At 43.2% G+C, this 18,840-nt stretch overlaps 2 protein-coding genes across 5 annotated transcripts in view; one reads left to right on the top strand and one right to left on the bottom strand.

Moving 5' to 3' along the window:
* Positions 1-1,854, top strand: part of SLC25A14 (solute carrier family 25 member 14) — a gene marked incomplete at its 5' end in the record, with an annotated part of 36,604 nt that extends 34,750 nt beyond the window's left edge. For all 4 annotated transcript variants that reach the window (XM_081221826.1, XM_081221828.1, XM_081221827.1 and 1 more), the window contains 2 exons: positions 254-334; positions 1,324-1,854. In XM_081221826.1, the coding sequence (XP_081077952.1) occupies positions 254-334; positions 1,324-1,365 (123 nt within the window). In that variant the 3' untranslated portion in view covers positions 1,366-1,854. The remainder of the gene's footprint in view (positions 1-253; positions 335-1,323) is intronic.
* A 9,153-nt stretch (positions 1,855-11,007) lies between these two features.
* Positions 11,008-12,015, bottom strand: GPR119 (G protein-coupled receptor 119; the record flags this gene model as incomplete). Its single annotated transcript, XM_081222194.1, has 1 exon — positions 11,008-12,015. One exon carries the CDS (start codon positions 12,013-12,015, stop codon positions 11,008-11,010), a length of 1,008 nt encoding a protein of 335 aa, XP_081078320.1.
* Positions 12,016-18,840: the final 6,825 nt, after the last annotated feature.

Genomic DNA, 18,840 nt, shown 5'->3' with positions numbered 1-18,840 from the left:
TGTTTACTATTATTACTATTATCCCAACATGGAGAAGAGTACTTTGCATATTGTAGGTCCTTAGTAAATATTTGTTGAATGAGTGGGTGGGTGGATTTAGAACACAAAATGTATGTCTTTAGAAAAAGGACCATTCATGGATCCTAAGTTGTTGGGGAGGGGCATGGAAGATGAGTACTAAAATAAAAATAATTGTCAGATGTAAAGTGTAAGGAGAATTCACTCTTATTTTTTTATTATATCTTTCCCCCAGATGTGGAAACATGAGGGCTTTTTTGCACTCTATAAAGGATTTTGGCCAAACTGGCTTCGACTTGGACCCTGGAACATCATTGTATCCTTTTGGAACATGAGAATGAAAGTACATGCTTCAGGCTCCCAGGTAATTCTAGTCTATAGGAAGGAAAATTTGATTATTGAAACCTTTAGGCAAGTGAGAATCTACTCAAGCATTCTAATGGTGACCACTGCGGGTGGAACTAAGTACAGAAATGGCTTTCAGTTGGAGTCTAATACAAACTAAAGGGATTAGAAAAGAAATTGCAAAGTTTCTTTTCCTCTTTAAAACAAACAACAACAACAAACACAGCCAAATCTGGAAGGGGCTAGGAAGTTTTGGGAAACCCTGCTAGGAGATGTCCACAGGAAGGTCCATGCTGAGGTAGTCCATATTTCCTACCCCTAAGTGTATGACTAAAATAGCTGGGGAAATAATAAGACAGAAAACACTCATAGAGCAAAAGAATCCAGAGCGAAGCAGGGCTGTTTCCTCATGGATGACCCTCCTTCCTTTAGCTGTGTTTGAGTGCCTCATATGGGCAGAGCCATGAGTTGGATAGTGTCTGTGGTGGTGTTTGTACAGTGGTGAGCACTTCAGGGTTGAAAAGTAATCCTTGCCCTTGTGGAGTCTATAGGTTAAGGGAGATGGTATCTCCCTCTCTCCTTGGGATTCCTCTGATTGCCTAATGTCTGCAACAGTTACTCTAGCACTGAATTATATGTCGTTGATGTTCTTGGATATTTGTGTATGTGTGTGTGTGTGTGTGTGTGTATGTGTGTGGCCTGTTTGCCCCTGAAGAATATAAATATGTTAGAATTTTAATATGTTTATATTGCTAAATGCCAACAATCAAAATTGGCACATGGTGGGCACTCAACACATGCTTGATTTGCCAGATATTGTTTTAAAAAAGACTTTTAAGCAAATGCAACTTAGAATAGCACAGACTAAGTACCTCAATTTAAGAGAATGCAATGCACAATTTTAGAACCGGGTTTGATTTTCAGTATCATCCCAGTGATCTTCCATGACTTACTCTTCAGTTTTTTATTACATACGAGCAGCTCAAGAGGCTTCAAATCTAAGGACTGAATTATATGTGAGTCAAGCCCTGCCAACCTTTCTACTCTTCTTTTCACTTTTTCTGTGTTCTAATGTATTTTGACAAAGTTGTAAGTGTTTACTGAACCACTGGTCTCCCAAGGCCCTCCTGATGGAAGAACGATAGGATGGTTCAAAATTGCTCATGTGTTTGTGTTGCCATGTGAACTTTTCCCTGAGAGGAAGTATTAACATTGAGACTCTGGCCCCAGATTGGTATCTTCTGTGAAGATGGATACTGATAGATGACACTAAAAATGACCTTCTCTTCAAATGTGGGTTAAATGTAGTTTGTTAGCCCCAGACTTGGGCTAGAGCAGAAGGCATAGGCCAGGGCAATTACTGCTATTTATGTTACAGACCTCGGTTCTCATTAAAGTATTTATTGGCAGAATAACTTTGGCTTTGTCTTCATTTACTGTTTTCTCATTTGCCAAATCTTTAATTTATATTATATTCTCCAGAAAGCAATAAAGAGAAGGTGACTATGAAGTTGAGTGTGGACTCCCAAAGCACATTTATGGGAATAGACTAAGTACATTGTGCTTTCCCATCGCCATTCATTGTCATAATGCCACTTGTAAACATCAGACAAGTGGTTCTATCCTAAAGAATGAATAAACAAACAAGGGGCTTATTTGGAAGTTTCCACAGATAAAATGCTGAAAGAGGCTTAAAATAGAACCCTGGACACAGGGTTCTAATTGTCTTACAGGCAAAAATTTCTGGCTACTTTCTTGTACCATAATAGTGCCTACCACATTGTAGGCACTCAAATATTTGTGAGATGAATAATTTAGTCCTTCATCTTTATCCGTTCATTCATTTGTTCAACAAACATTTATTGTTATCTATTATGTCTTAGATGCTGGGTATGTAAAAATAAATTAAAACATAGTCCCTGATTTCAAGGTCACATTATAGTAGGAGAAACAGACATGTAAGTAGGTACTAAGTACAGTACAGTAGTTACTAAGTACTGTGTGAGAGATGAACTAAGAAGCACAGAGGAGGGAACAGCCAAGTACCTAGGGGATTGGCCAAAGGCTTCATAATGGAGGTGACAGTTGTGCTAAAAAGCAGATGTTACCAGATAGATAAGGCAGGGAAGGACATTCCAGGCAGGGGAATGGGGGAAATTTCAGCGTGGCTGAAATAAAGGGTTATGGTTTTCAAATACCACCTGAGGCAGAATCACCTGGAGATCTTGTGAAAATGTAGATTCTTGCATCCTGTCACCTGAGATCCTAACCTTATTTGGGGCAAAGGCATTTGCTTTTGTCATAGGCACTTGATGGAGGGTGATCCTTAGATTACACTTTGAGAAGCACTTGTAAAGAAACATGAGCTAGGGGCTTCCCTGGTAGTCCAGTGGCTAAGGCTCTGCCCTCCCAATGCAGGGGGCCTGGGTTCGATCCCTGGTCGGGGAACTAGATCCCGCATGCATGCCACAACTAAGAAATCCATATGCCACAACTAAGAGCCCACGTGCTGCAACTAAGCCCTGGTGCAGGGCTTCCCTGGTGGCGCAGTGGTTAAGAATCCGCCTGCCAATGCAGGGGACACGGGTTCAAGCCCTGGTCCAGGAAGATCCCATATGCCGTGGAGCAACTAAGCCTGTGCGCCACAACTACTGAGCCCACGCGCCACAACTACTGAAGCCCACGTGCCTAGAGCCCATGCTCTGCAACAAGAGAAGCCACCACAATGAGAAGCCCGCACACCGCAACCAAGAGTAGCCCCACTCGCCGTAACTAGAGAAAGCCCGTGTGCAGCAACGAAGACCCAATGCAACCAAAAATAAATAAATAGATTAATTAATTTAAAAAAAAAGATCTGGCACAGCCTAAATAAATAAATAAATATTTTTAAGAAATAAGGTGATTTGAAAACAGAAAAGTAATGTTAATTAAAAAAAGAAATATGGGCTAGAATGAAAGGAAATTAGAATAGTGTGGCCAAAAGGGTCAAATTGTGAAGGGTCTCTATATACCCTAAGAAAGAGTTTGGCTTTTATCCTGGAGGGAGGGGCCAGGCAAAGGAAGTTTAAAGTAGGGAATAATATAACCAGCTTTTATTTTTTAGGAAGATAATCCTTGTGTGGAGGGTAGCCTGGAAGGGACCAACCCAAACAAGGTTAAGCCCCACTGAGCTCTACTCCCCTTTTTGTACAGGTAGACAAAATAGGGTCCAGAAAAGCTAAGAAAATTTGTCCTAAGTCATATAGCCTGATTATGGCAGATTTGAGGCTAGCACATAGTTATCAGATTCCTCCTCTGTCTCATTCTACCACCCCACAGTGTCTTCTTAATTGTCAATCTAAAGTACTACCTTTTCAAAATAATTTTTTTTTTTTTTTTTTTTTTTTTTTTTTTTTTTTTTTGCGGTACGCGGGCCTCTCACTGTTGTGGCCTCTCCCATTGCGGAGCACAGGCTCCAGACGCACAGGCTCAGCGGCCATGGCTCACGGGCCCAGCCGCTCCGCGGCATGTGGGATCTTCCCGGACCGGGGCACAAACTCGTGTCCCCTGCGTCGGCAGGCGGACTCTCAACCACTGCGCCACCAGGGAAGCCCCAAAATAAATTTTAATAGACTTAATTTTTTTAGAGAAGTTTTAGATTCATAGCAAAATTGTGTGGAAGATACAGAGATTTCCTGTGTACCTCCTACCCCCGCATACATGCAGCTTCCCCTTGATCAAAATTCCTCACCCAGGGTGATTCATTTGTTACAGTCAATGAACCTACATTGGCACATCATTATCACTTCACATCCATCATTTATATTAGGGTTCACTCTCAGTGTTAAACATCCTGTGGGTTTTGACAAATGTATAATGACATGTATCCACCATTATAGTATCATACAGAGTAGTGTCACTATCCTAAAAATCCTCTGTGCTCTGCCTATTCATTCTTCCCTCTCCCCCGACCCCCCAGAATCCACTGATCATTTTACTGTCTCTATGGTTTTGCTTTTTCCAGAGTGTCATATAGTTGGAATCAAACAGTATGTAGCCTTCTTAGGCTTATATGGGCTATACTCTATATAAGTATATATCACTTAGTAATATATACTTAAGGTTCCTCCATGTCTTTTCATGGCTTTATAGCTCATTTTCTCTTTTTTACTTCTGGATGTACCACAGTATATTTATCCATTCACCTACGGAAGGACGTCTTGGTTGCTTCCAAGTTTTGGCAATTATGAATAAAGCTGTTATAAATATTCACGTGCAGGTGTTTATGTGGACACAAGTTTTCAGCTCATTTGGTTAAATACCAAGGAGTGCAATTGCTGGATTGTATGGTAAGTGTATGTTTAGTTTTGTAAGAAACTGCTAAACTATCTTCCAAAGTGGCGTATAAAGCTTTTATGTGCCAGATACTATTTTAAGTGTATTATGTTGATAAAACTGTTTACATCCTTTCAACGACCCTATGAGATAGGTACTATTCTTATTTTTCAGGTGAGGAACTGAGGCACAGAAAGGTAAAAACTTCATTCCTAGGAAATGGCAGAGCCAGGATTCTAACCCAGGCCATCTGGGTCATGAGCCCATGCTTATAATCACCATGCTAGAGGTGTACTGACTCAGCCTTGTCCAGGGTCACTTAAAGTTTATGGCAGGTGAGCAGTAAAGAATACTGATTTCATTAGTTCCCCTGCCTTTATAGCACCCTGGGAGAAAGAAGGTCAATGGTTGTTGTGGTTGATCACTCTTTGACACTTAACTGTAAGACTAGATTTAAATTACTTTCCTGGAGACCTGTGACTGCAAATATATCATTTTCTTCTTATTCTCCACTTTCTACTTCTTCCTTATGTTTCCTTTGTTGGCCTTTCTTCTCCATGACCTCCTTCCTCACTAGCCCCCTCTTCCTCCCCAGTCTAAGTGAGCATACCATACACACAGGAGTTTGTTCTTGTAGGTAATACTATTTATTGAAGAACTTAGAAATATTGATACAGATGTCACTGATTTCTTCTTTTTTAAGTCTTTATTGAATTTGTTACAATATTGCTTCTGCTTTATGTTTTGTTTTTTGGCCCCGAGGCATGTGGGATCTTAGCTCCCTGACCCACACCCCCTGCATTGAAAGGTGAAGTCTTAACCACTGGACTGCCAGGGAAGTCCCAGATCTCACTAATTTCAAATTGAGTAATTTGGACATGGGACTAGACTTCTCACCCTCTTTCCTCCCATGCAAAGAAGTCTGTTGTTAGGCTTATAAATTTATGGGAGGAATGATTAAACTTCTAAGAACCTGATTATAAATACTTCTTTTCTATTCACTAAAACATATCCCTTAAGGGATAATATTTTTGATCTTCATATCTTCTCAGTTAGCATGACCACTCGCATTAATCTTAATTCCTGAGGTTTCAGTAAAGGATATCTCTTCTCTCTATCCAGTGTCTCGGCATCAGAATTCAGTTGTATTTGGGGCTGTGCCTAACTCCTTATAAACACTCTTCATGCATCCTTGGCTCCTGTTTATTTAGTAAATAAGAAAAATAATTTAACACATCATTGCATAAGATTACTAAGGGACCTGGTAATCTTAAAGTGGTAGTTGGAATTTTGGATCATGAGCCCGTTTTCCACATTTGAAATAACCTCACAGCCATTCAGCTCTAATTTCTTGGTTCAGTTTTCTTACTTTTTAAACCACGTCTGAGATGACAGAGATGACTGAGATAACATCAGTTTGCTCTTCCATAGGATGTGCTTTAGTATTTGTCGAATGGCTCAGTGGGCAAATCCGCAAAACTATTATGAGTGGTAAAAGCACAATGAACAGTTTTGTGAGACAGCATGGCATTTTACTGGGCCAATGACTGTTATCTCAGCATGTTCATCATGTTTTTAATGCCATAGTGTCAACTCAGTTGAGATAGAACTGGAACCAATATGGATTTATTATATTAAATGGGAAATATAATTCAATCATGGAACTATTGGGTAACATACACCAAATGAAAACAAACCTAAAAAAATAGAGAACCCCCCAGCCCCCAGGTTCTTGGTCTGATTTTAGTCCCTCTGGAGCTTTGGAGCAAATGAATTCTGCCCGCCCCATTGTGTAGAAGGCATTTTGAAAGAAACAGGAGCTGCTTTGTGCATTAAAACAGACTCTGAGACCCTTAGCAGCTGCATTTGTTGTTTCTAGGACTCCTCATGAGAGGGCTTTTTGAGCTCAGTGGCTGCTTATGGTCCCAACAGCTTGTAAATCCAGTGAACATATGGCTGGCTAGTAGCATGTTAAGCTCTCCCACACTTCACCCTGCCACAGTGGATCCATTAGGTGGAGCACATCTTTCCTGGTCAGCAAGGCTGCGAGACTATGGCTTCGAGGCTTCAGCTGCATCAAGACCTGGCTCCTGGCTCCATATGATCATATTTTCATATTCTCGTGCCTATTTAGCAATTTATGGTATTTCACAAAGCCACTATCAGAAGATTTTAAGAGTGAAAACACACCGAAATTGGTATCTGTATATCACACGATGCTGTATCAATGATGCAGTTGTCCTGTGAGGGGTGTTGATAGACTGCTGTGTCCCATTAGTCCAGAATTCTGGATTTGCAGATTAACTCTAGCAGTAGGGCATAGCAACAGGTTTCCTTTTGTTAAAAAATAAACTGGTCAGCCCCCTTGGTATGGTTTATGCTTTCAGGAAGCCATGCACTTTTATTTCTTTGAGATATTCATACCACTGTGGTCTGTTCGTTTATGGCTCACTTTTGACTCCTCATAGCAAATATCCTAGGGAAACATTACCCTTCAAGAAAGGCCAGCAAAAGTATGAATCAAAATTCTTGTAAGTGTTTAATGCTCCTTGACCTAGTAATACTACTTTGAAGAATTTTATCTTAGGGGATTAAACAGACATGTCAAAGATTTATATACAAGGGTATTTACAGTGGTATTATAACAGTGAGAAATTGGAAATAACATAAATGTACAACTATAGAAAAATGGTTAAAATATTATATACTCATGTTGAAAAACATGCAACCCTTAGAACTCATGTTTTTGAAGAAAGCTTAATGACATAGGAAAATAGCACAATATAATATTAAGTGAAGAAAACAGATGAAGGAAAATAACAGTGATCATCTCTGGGTGCTATAATTATAGACACCTTTATGATTTTCTGTATATTCAAAAATTTCTAAAATGAAAAAAATTGCTTTTATAATCAGAAAAAAATAATGAACATCATGTATACATCAATATATAGCTCTAAAAGAAATCCAGGAAAGCTGGAGTAGTTTTAGCACCTAGCCCTCAATAAATGCTTGTGGGGTAGGTAGATGGATGGACAGATGAATGAATGAATGCCAGCTGACACTTGTAGGTACCATCATTGAGTTTATATGACTGCAAGAAATAACAAATGAAGATTTATTAATTAAAAGGAGAAGATTCCAGACCAGTCAGCCATTTGAAGGATGACATGGAAGGTACTGAAGGAGTCACAAAATAAGTGAGTGGCTGATGGCAGCAAGGGGTTGGGTCTGGCCTTGGGCCCATTGCTGTTCTCATTGCCCAGCTGTCAACACCATGTTTCCTCTTGTTCTGTGTGTTCTCGAAGTATCTCTTGAGCCTGCTGTTTTCACTGGTCTCTGTTTAGTTTGGCCAGTGACTGAGCAAGTGAGTCACAAGTTCATATCCCATGTGAACCAGCAAACACTTCATCATATAGGAAGAAGATATCCCAAGGCCAACTCTGGCTGGCCAACTCTCAGAGATGGGCTTTTTGGTCATGTGGACAAGCAGGAGAGTGTTGGTGGATCAGGGCAACCTGCCTCTAACATTTGTGAAACCACTCAAAATGACCCTGTCCAGAGGGCTGTGCGTACTGTTCTTGAGGGTAGTCCTCTGAAACGGAGGTGTGCTGTACATAACATTAGCTACCCAAGGAATTAGTATAAAACTTAGTCATGTCACAATGTTTTTTAATGGATTCACAATAAGCTTTTCATAGAAATTATAGATGGGCCCAATTGATCTACATTCTGTCCTACAAGGTCTTAACATCTTTTTGGCTATTTTGATCAAATTGCTGAACAGGATCTGGCTTCTCTGCAAGTCCATCAGGAGACGACATTGGATGTGTGAATGAAATCTAAATGTCTCCACTCCAGTGCATTGCCTTATCTGTACAGGAGCCTGCATCAAAGAAAGCCATTAGACTCTTTAGCACAGCATTCTGTATCTCTGCTCTTGGCGGCTTAGTAAACACAGTGTTCTTAATTGCGGTTACTCTTAAACCCAAGAATATGATAACAGTGCCTTGTTTATATCTGCTCTGTCTTGATCCTGCTAAAGTATTAGATTTATGTTTGTCTTTTCCAGCCTGAGTCACCTCTCATCACTCATTTTTCCTAATGTCTGCAGATGTGACGGATTCCCTTAAATTGGTCAGCTGGATGTTGTATTCTTTAGGTTTTTTTAAGGAAGAGGAAGAGAACATTTTCTGAGTACTAACAATGTGCTGTGGTGTACTAGGCATTTTCCTATGCATTGTCTGAGTTAATCGTCACTATAGCCAAATAAGGTAGGCATTATCATCCCAATTTTACAAACGAGGAAACTGTGGCTCTGAGAATTTAAATGACTGAATCATAATTTGAACACTGGTCTGTTGGACTTCAAAGCCTGTGCTTTTCCCACTGCACACACTGACTCCCAGGAATAGCAGCGTTTTTTAGACTGAACCTCATAACACAACAATCAGCTGGCCTCCCCTCAGCTCTTGCCTTTCTTCTGTAACTAGCTTCCATTCCACTTCGCTTGTGTTACCTTGGGAAGATCAGTCCTTTGCAGCAAGGCCAGGAAATTAAGCTTTGAACCACCAATAAGGAGGGCATTGATTTGAACCTGCTTTCAATTTTGTCCCCAAACCCAGTTACTATTTGTGTTTGTGTTTGGTACCAAATCCCAGACAAATCAATTCATACTGTTTTGGTTTCTTCTGCCCTTTTTTGTTGTCCGCTCAGCAGCTTTCTAGGGAGATAATCTAGTTGAGGGCCTTAAGAGACAAACTCTCTAGGAATGTACTGTGGAGACCAGGAGGTTGTGGAAAGGGTTACAGGAAAGCTCAGGAAGGCTGAGCGTGGTTCCTGGGTTTCTTCCCCACTCTATTCTTGTAGTTTCTGCTGCCAGGGTTGCCCAGGGGGAGCCTGAGTATAATTCCCAGTTGCCAACAGTCATTTTCTGTACCTACAAGAAAGCAGGATAAAGCTGGTCTCCTGGGCCATTTTGGAGACATCCTCTTATGCAACTGAGTTTCTTAGGAAAATGCAAATTTGGGAGTAAGTGGAAGAAGGTCAAGCTCTGAGGAGCAAAGTGGGTCCAGTGTGGAGGGCTTGGCAGTGCCTTTTTTGGTACCTACCCCTTTTTTCCCTTTCTTTCCTTTCAATGTCTCAGAATTTGTGGTTTGGCATTGTCATCAGCAAGTAGCTACAAGTGACATAAGAGGCCAACTGAGGGGAAGGGGCACCACAGAGTTAGGAAGGTGGTGGGTTGGAGGGGTAACAGCAGAAATAATTACAAGACAGGCGATTTGCCAAAGATACACTGTTTTGAACACCGTGAAGTGTGGAAAAAGACAAGCTTTAGTATCTAATTCAGGTTCCTACATTTATACAACCTCACTACATGAAATGTCTGATTTACATCAGGGAGGGCAGGACTCCTCATTTCACCAAAGCAAATCACTGTAGTACACAGTTAAAAAGAACAGAACCTCATTTCTCCAGTGCTGTGCTGTCTAATATGATAGCCACGGGCCACGTGTGGCTCTTGAGCATTTGGCACATGGCTAGTTTGAATTGAGGTATTCTGTAAGGGTAAAATACACACCAGACTTCAAAGATTTAGCATTAAAAAACAGGGTAACAGGGCTTCCCTGGTGGCGCAGTGGTTGAGAGTCCGCCTGCCGATGCAGGGGACACGGGTTCGTGCCCCGGTCTGGGAAGATCCCACATGCCGCAGAGTGGCTAGGCCCGTGAGCCATGGCTGCTGAGCCTGCGCATCCGGAGCCTGTGCTCTGCAAGGGGAGAGGCCACAACAGTGAGAGGCCCGCCTACCGCAAAAAAAAAAAAAAAAAAAAAACAGGGTAACAATCTTTTATATTGATTACATGTTGAATTAATGTTTTAGATATATTGAGTTAAATGAAACATTATTTTCACCTGCTTCCTTTTTTTTTACCTTTTTAATATGACTACTAGAACATTTAAAATTACATAGGTGGCTTGCATTAGACTTCTATTAGACAGTGCTACTCTAGTGTATTCAAAAATAAGATTTGAGTTTAAGCATCTTTCCAGTAGTACACTTCTTGCTTTAAGTAAGTATACCTCTACAGGAGAAACAGACTCATTGCAAAAGAAGGGCAGGGAGGAATGGAGATTTGCAAATGGGGAAGCTGATTATAGAGGGAAGTCAGCACCCTGCCTTAGTTACCTCTCAGTCTGAGGTAAGGAGGTGCAGGGGGTGGTCAGTTGCTGGAAGCAAGTGCTCTCTTTTCCCTAGCTCCACCTGGTCTCCTAGCTGGGGCTCTGAGAAGGGAGAGGGGGGCACTTTGAAACTTGTCTGCCCTTACCATCTTAGCCATTAAGCTCTGAGTGGGAGATGGTGGTGATGTGATGGGCACTTTCCCTGGGCCCCTGTGGGCCACCATCCCTGGCCGAGAGAAGGAGGAGGAATGCGGCGAGCCCCTTCTTCATTCCCAGGGCCATCTGGGAGAACTGTTGCCGTATCTCCTTCTGCCAATAGGCATAGATGAGTGGGTTGAGCAGGGAGTTGCCCACACCAAGCAGCCACAGGTACCGTTCCAGCACTGGGTAGAGGTGGCACTCCTGGCAGGCCACCTGCACAATGCTAGTGATAAGGAATGGGGTCCAGGACAGAGTGAAGCTGCCAATGAGAACGGCCACAGTGCGGACAGCCTTGAAGTCACTGGGGGTCCGTGGGGGCCGGTGAGCCCCAGCCGGGGCTCCTGCATGCTCCGTCTTGCGGATCTGCTGGCTGTGCATGGAAGCAATCTTGAGCATGTCACAGTAGAAGAAGACAAAGAGGAGCAGGGCTGGGAAGAAGCCAACGCAGGAGAGGGTCAGCACGAAGCGCGGGTGAAACACAGCGAAGAAGCTGCAGGGCCCCTTGTAGGCGGTCTGCTGGAATATGCGGACCCCGAGTGGGAGGAAGCCAATGAGGTAAGACACCAACCACAGCCCGGCAATGCAGGCCCCGGCCATGAGCCCATTCATGATCTGGAAATAGCGGAGGGGCTGCTTGATGGCAAGGTACCTGTCAAAGGCAATCAACATGACCGTGAGGACAGAGGCAGCTGCAGAAGAAGTGACAAATGCCATCCGAATGCTGCACAGGGTCTTCTGTGTGGGCCGAGCCGGGCTGGAGAGCTGGTCTGTGACTAGGCCAGAGATGGCCAGGCCAAGCGAGGTGTCAGCCACAGCCAGATTCAAGGTGAAGCAGAGACCTACACCATCATTCTTGTGGATCAACGACAGCACAGCCATGGCCACTAGGGCATTAGCAGCAATAATGAGGGAGGCCAGGATAGCAAGGATCACTCCGAATGAGAAAGATGACTCCATGTCTTGAAGTGGCAGTATTTCCACTTACCAAGGCATGCTGGCTCTCCAGCTCAAATTCTCATGGGGGGCGGCAGAGCGGTGGGTTCAGAGGTGCAAGGCAGTGCCGGCCATCGCTGGCAGTCCAGGCCGGCAACTTCCTTTCTTTGGGGTACTGCTGGTCACTGAGAATCACTCCCCGTCTCGTTTTCAGTCCTCAGCCTCTTGCCTCTCCAACTCTCTGAAGGCAGCAATCCAAGCGCAGACGTCTCCCTGGGTCCTGAGCTAGTCCCTCCTCCCACCACCAAGTTACTAGACAACTCCCAAGTACCTGCTGCCCGTTGTCTCGCCAGGCTCTCTCCCTTCACTGATGTTTCAAGGACTTTGTTTGGAGAGACTCGGACATTCATCAGGTCTTCCGTCTGGCAGAATATATAATTGACTCTAATCACACTTTTTCTTTCTCCATAGCTTGATCTTAGATGTCCACTTCTTTTCTTCCTAAGCCTCAAGTTCTAGCTTAACAACTAATCTCAGTTTAATTAAGCATTTGCTTAATAACGAATCCTCAGTTACTATTATGACTGCTTTTAATCAAGCAAAATGATCATAATCAGTTGAAGTGGGAAGTGGGGCAGGCAAGCTATTTTAGGGTCCAGCATACTTTCAGGGGAGTTACCACATGCTTAGGCTGTTTCTTTTTTTTTTTAACATCTTTATTGGAGTATAATTGCTTTACAATGGTCTGTTAGTTTCTGCTTTATAACAAAGTGAATCAGCTATACTTGTTGTTTCCTAACACCTCAGATTCTAATTCTTTCAAATAGGGTGTGCTGGTCCCCTATTTCTCATCCCTCAGAACTTGACTGGTTGAGGATTCAGAAGGGCAGGAAAAGCAAAACAGAATTGTTACTAGCTGTTATTCAGTTTAGAATAGAGCCTTCTCCCTGTCGAGAGCTGCTGTCTATTGGGTATACTCACTGAGAACTTTCTCTGCACTATGTTGGACCATGTCTCTGGTCATGAGTTGTGGCTGCCAGTCTTGTACTTTCTTTCTTTCTTTTTTTTTTTTTTTGTGAGGCCACACCGTGAGGCATGCAGGATCCCTGACCAGGGATTGAACCTGTGCCCCCTGCAGTGGAAGTATGGAGTCCTAACCACTGGACCACCAGGAAATTCCCTGCCTTCTACTTTCTCGATCCTGTAGCTTTGCCTTTCTTTTTTTTAAAAAAAATATTTTATTGAAGTGTAGTTGATTTACAATGTTGTGTTAATTTCTACAGTACAGCAAATTGATTCAGTTATACATATATACACGTTCTTTTTCATATTCTTTTCCATTATGGTTTATTGCAGGGTATTGAATATATTGCCCTATGCTGTACAGTAGGACCTTGTTTATCCATCCTACATATAATAGTTTGCACCTGCTAATCCCAAACTCCCAATCCCTCCCTTCCCCACCTTCCCTCCCCCTTAGCAACTACAAGTCTGTTCTTTATGTCTGTGAGTCTGCTTCTGTTTTGTAGATAACTTCATTTGTGTCATATTTTAGATTCCACATATAAGTGATATCATATGGTATTTGTCTTTCTCTTTCTGCCTTACTTCACTTAGTGTGATAATCCCTAGGTCCATCCATGTTGTTGCAAATGGCATTATTTCATTCTTTTTTATGGCTGAGTAATATTCCATTGTATGTATATACCACAGCTTCTTTATCCATTCATCTGTCGATGGACATTTAGGTTGCTTCCATGTCCTGGCTATTGTAAATAGTGCTGCAGTGAACATTGGGGTCCATGTATCTTTTCGAATTAGAGTTTTCTCTGGATATATGCCCAGGAGTGTGATTGCAGGATCATATTAGCCTTGTTTTTCTTGATCCTTTAGACTTGAGGCATCTCTGGAACAGGAGAAGGGGAGGTGAGCTCCATTCTGGAAAGTATCTACTCTAATGTTTGGTTGTGGAATTTTCCATTTTCCAGGGATAGAGTTAGGCCAAAGGGCGGCAGTGTTGCTGAGGCAGGTGAGATGGGCCCAGGGAGGGCGGCTGTGTAGCTCACTGCTATTTTAGATTGTATATCCATTTGCTCAGGTACATTAGAACTAACCTTTTGCCTGCTACTCTCATCTTGGATACCAAGAAGAGAGGGGTGGGGAGAAGAGTGGTTAGAAGCTTGTTTACTCAGTTCAGGTCAGAGCACAAATGGGAAAGGTTAGTGTTTTAAGTGAGGGAGTGAAGAGCAAGGTGCAGAGTTGGAAGCAAATATTATTTGACAGTCTGAGAGGGCCTTTGGCAGATGTCTCTCTTACAAAGGATCAGAAAGGTTGTGGCGTGGGGACTTGGTATTCTAGTTGCCAACCTGAGAACTGTTTTTATTCTTTGGTACATCCATTAGGAGGCTGGTTTCAGTCACTTAGCACCTGGCCTAATTTTATACCTGGATCTAAGGTGTGCTTTTGTTTTCCCAGCCCTTGACTCTATGCGTGGAGTCAAGGTGGCCCTTTTCAAACCCATGCTAAAACTCAAGAGTGCATCAGAATCCCCTGGAGGGCTGGTTAACGCCCAGATTCTTGAGCCTCACCTCCAGAGTTCTGAATGTGTTAGTTCTGGGGTGGGCCCAAGAATCTGCATTTCTAACAAGTTCCCAGGTGATGCTGATGCTGATGCTGCTCTAGTGAAATGCTCTAGTGAAACGGTTCTTAACCTTTGCTGTGCAGTGGAATCACTTGTTGATTCCAAAACTAGTGATGTTTGGGTCACACACCAAGGGGTTCTGATGTCATTAGTCTGGGATTTGACCTCTGCATCTGGAGTTTTAAAAGGTCTGCAGGTGATTCTAATATTTAGCCAGGGGTGGGAACCACTGTCAAATGGCAGAAGCACAGGCTCTAGAGTCAGGGCACCTGGGGGCCAGCCTGACGCTATTTCTGTGCTTTTGTGTGGACAAATGACTTCACCTCTCTGATTTAGCTTTGGCTTCCTCATGTGTGGCATGGGGACAATAATACCTACCTCTCAGTGTTGTGGGTATGATAAAAATGAGATATGATGGATGCAAAAAGGCTTTATGAACAGTAAAATGTTACACAGGTGTTTTTCTTGATTTTCTTCTATCCTCTTGTTAATCAAAGGATGTATCAGATCAGGAACGTTGGTATGACCTGACAGCTTGGTAGAAATGCAAATCTCAGGCCCTGCCCAAGACTTACTGATGCAGAGTCTGCATTTGAACAAGATCTCCAGGTGACCTGTAGGCATGTTAAAGTTGTCCTTTCCTCTCTCCTACTGTCAGGTGCCTGGTTGTATTAGTTTCATTTTGCTGCTGTAACAAACTACCACAAACACAGTGGCTTAAACCACACAAATTTATTATCTTAGTTCTCAAGATCAGAAGGCCCAAACTGGTCCCACAGGCTCAAATCAAGGTGTTGGTAGGGCTGCATTCCTTCGGGAGCCTCTAGCAGGGAATAATTTCCTTGTCTTTTTCAGCTTTTAGAAGCTGAGCACATTCCTTGGCTCATGGCACATCACTCAGACCTCTGCTTCCATAATCACATCTCCTCCTCTGACTCTTACCCTTCTGCCTCCCTCTTTTAAAGGACCCTGTGATTACTTTGAGTCTACCCAGATATCCATGATATCCTCCCCATATTAAGATCCTTAATCACATCTGCAAAGTGCCTTTTGTCATGTAAGGTAAAATACTCATAGGTTCTGGGGATTAGGATGTGCACATGTTTGGTGGTGTGGGGACCATTATTCTGCCTATCACACCAGTATTCTCTGCTGCCCAGGTCTCTTTTCCCTCCATCCCCAACAGATGCTCTTCTCAGTCTACTCTTCCTTTGCTCATATCCTAGACAGTTATTTGTTTTCTTTTAGCCATTAACACTTTCCTGTTTTCTGTCTCAGGAACCCACACGCTGATTCAAACTAATTTAGGCATCCTTGGAAAATAGTGAGCTCTCTGTCATTGGAAGTATGCAAGTAAACGATGAATGCCCACCTGCCAGGAGGGCCTTAGAAGGAGATTCTGCAGTGGTGCAAAACATCATTATTCCCGCTGAATTGTCTTTCACTTCCTACACAATCTGTTTTTGATGGGCCTCCAAGAGTCTCCCTTAGCTCTCTCCCTTCATTCTTAGCTACCCCCATCTCTGTGTTTCCCTTGGTATTTTCCACCCCCTTTCCCACATCACCACCTGGTCTCAGCTGTGTGTCCTAGGTCATAGCCACAGAGAACATGGTTCCTTCCTGGGAGGTTGGTTGCTGGTCCTTAGAGTCCTGGAGCAGACTGAGGACTCTAAGTCTCCAGTGTGGAGCATTGACAAGGCAAACAAGCTTGGGTTGAGAGAGGGAAGAATGAAAGGGCTTATTCTCTGGTCAAACTATCCTATAATGAATGCATTAAAGGCTGGTCACAGTGAGCTGTCACCAAGGATGCAACAGGGTGCTTTATCCACCCCGAGGGAATGGGACAAAGGGCCACAGGTTTCAGCTGGAATGGGACTGCAGGAGATGCCAGGCTTCAACAGAGCCTGGCTTTGGAGCCAGACTCATGGGAGAGGAGCTCTAGGAAGATATTCAAGACAAGTCACACCTGATTTCTCATGGTACCTAGACCAGCCATCTGCCGGTGATGGTTTAGCTGCATCTTGCCCAGGACTTTAATATCTCTTCCTGAATGAGTAGACTGGTACATCCATTACTGTGAAATATTATTCAGTGGTGTGAAAAGAATGGGATGGGTTTATTTGTCCTGACACAGAGAGACCTCCAAGACTTGGTGTTGGTTGATAAATCAAGTCACACATCAATATGTAGAGTCTGAACCCACTTATGAAAATAAAACCCCAAACCTCAGCTAAATGTATAGAGAGGAGATTGTTAACAGTGAGTGAATAACTGTGAGGTGGGGAGTGGGATTGATGGGGGGTGAAGAGAGACCATCACGATTTACTTTGAGTACTTCTTACTTGTTATATATTCTCACAGTGAGGATGTATTCATGTAATTTCAAAAGAAAAAACCTCCTCAAAACTCCCCCTTCCTATTCCAACTCAGGCACTAGTTTGCAAAGGCCTTTTTCAGACTATACAGAAATGCACACACACACATTCTCAGACAGCCATTTCCAACTCTTTCCTGAGGAAGATCTGGGGGTAAGATTTGGGGGTTGCAGAAGGGGTGGGGGATTGTAACAATGCCTGGGGGTATGTGGAATCTGAGAAGATTATTGTTAATATTAGTAATATCTACATTTTATCACACACACTTTACATGGGTGATCTCATTTATTCCTCACAATATCCCCGTGAGATGATATTATCACCAACGCACATGGAAGTTCATTGAAGCTAATTAAACTGCTCAGGGTTCCACAGCTAGCAAGGGGCAGAACTGGGGTTTGAACCCAGGTCTGCCAAGCCTCGGAGTCTACATTCTTGTAACTCTGTCAGCTGGTCTCTTCAGAATTGTAACGTTAGTACAGAAATGTAAATTGCTGACCAGAGAAAGGGTGAAAGTTGTGTGGCATCATCTGAAAGCTTTGAAAACCTGTGCCCAGCCTCATGAAGGATGCTAGCCCTCACCACATACAAGAAGAATGCTGCCAGCCTACATGCAATGTCACTGTAACTTGAGCCAAGACAGGCCCGTCCTGTGCTTCTTTTCTGAGGGCTTTGCTTGCCCCTCAGCTTGTCTCTCTGATCGCCCATCTGATCTAGTCTTTTCAATGATGTGTCTCAGTGATCTGGCTTCTCTGCCCTGTGGCCCACCCACTCCTTTCCCTAATCTGCAGACTGTCTCCTACTCTCTGGATCAGTGTTTCTGGATCATTCCTGCTAACTAGCTTCTTCACCTTGGTCTCGATATGTCATTCTGTGATATGGCTCAGCAACAGAACACCCCAGAAAAAGTCTGGCTCAAATAGTGAAAATGAGGGCAGTAAAAGCTGATCATGCAGGGAGCATTTTGGAGAATAGGGAGTGGAGCACTAGTCACTGGGTTGGAGATTGACCTGAGTAGGCAGGCTCCTGTCATCTCTCAAAAATGCTTTTCCATTCAGCTCCAGTTGGATTGGCCCAGCTCTGTTCCTCACCCCATCTGGTATGATTGTCCCATTCAGTTCAGTTCAGCACACACACTCCATAGGCCTGCATGCCAATGGGGATTTAACATCATGGATTTAGAGTAAATGTGATTTGTGATTACAGGGGGCTCCTCTTGGATCAGAGCCATTTACTCCCCCAGCAATTTCTTCTTTACTCTCTCACTTTCTTCTCTGGAACTGGATTCTGCTTTCAAAGTCAGCTTATCAGAAATCTTGGTTGCTTCTGAAATTTGTGGTGCTTGACGTGTGGAAAGCTGCTGCTCTGGGCAGTGGAGGAAGGGGAAAATGACAGCCGGGTGGTAAAAGGACATCTGTTGTGTGTCTTCTAGAAGGCATACTCACCCCTGGAAGCAACTTGGCCTCTTGCTCCTCAAGAGTTCGGGATTCTCTGTCCAGTTACTTGGGATTCTACCTAAAGCATCAGATTGCCAGGGGCCAACAGTTGTGCTGAGCCTGGCGGGGAGCCCATAGGGGTGCAGTTGTGTTTCCAGTTCACCAATACCTGACTCACATAACTCATGCCAGTTCTCCTGCAACATCTTCTTGCTAAGCTTTGCAGACTGCTCTCAATTATCTGTGGATGACGGTATTCACAGATAATCAAAGGTGCTCATCTAAGGCAGTTATCCTTAGCTGTTATTGTGGTATTTTTTAAAAGCTGAAGTATAGTTGATTTACAATGTTGTGTTAGTTTCAATTGTAGAGCACAGTGATTCAGTTATACATACAT

The sequence above is a fragment of the Mesoplodon bidens genome, assembly GCF_964165515.1.
Source record: "Mesoplodon bidens genome assembly, chromosome: X".
NCBI lineage: Eukaryota > Metazoa > Chordata > Mammalia > Artiodactyla > Ziphiidae > Mesoplodon > Mesoplodon bidens.
The sequence above is the reverse complement of the archived record's forward strand: the minus strand, read 5'-3'. Positions and strand labels throughout refer to the sequence as shown.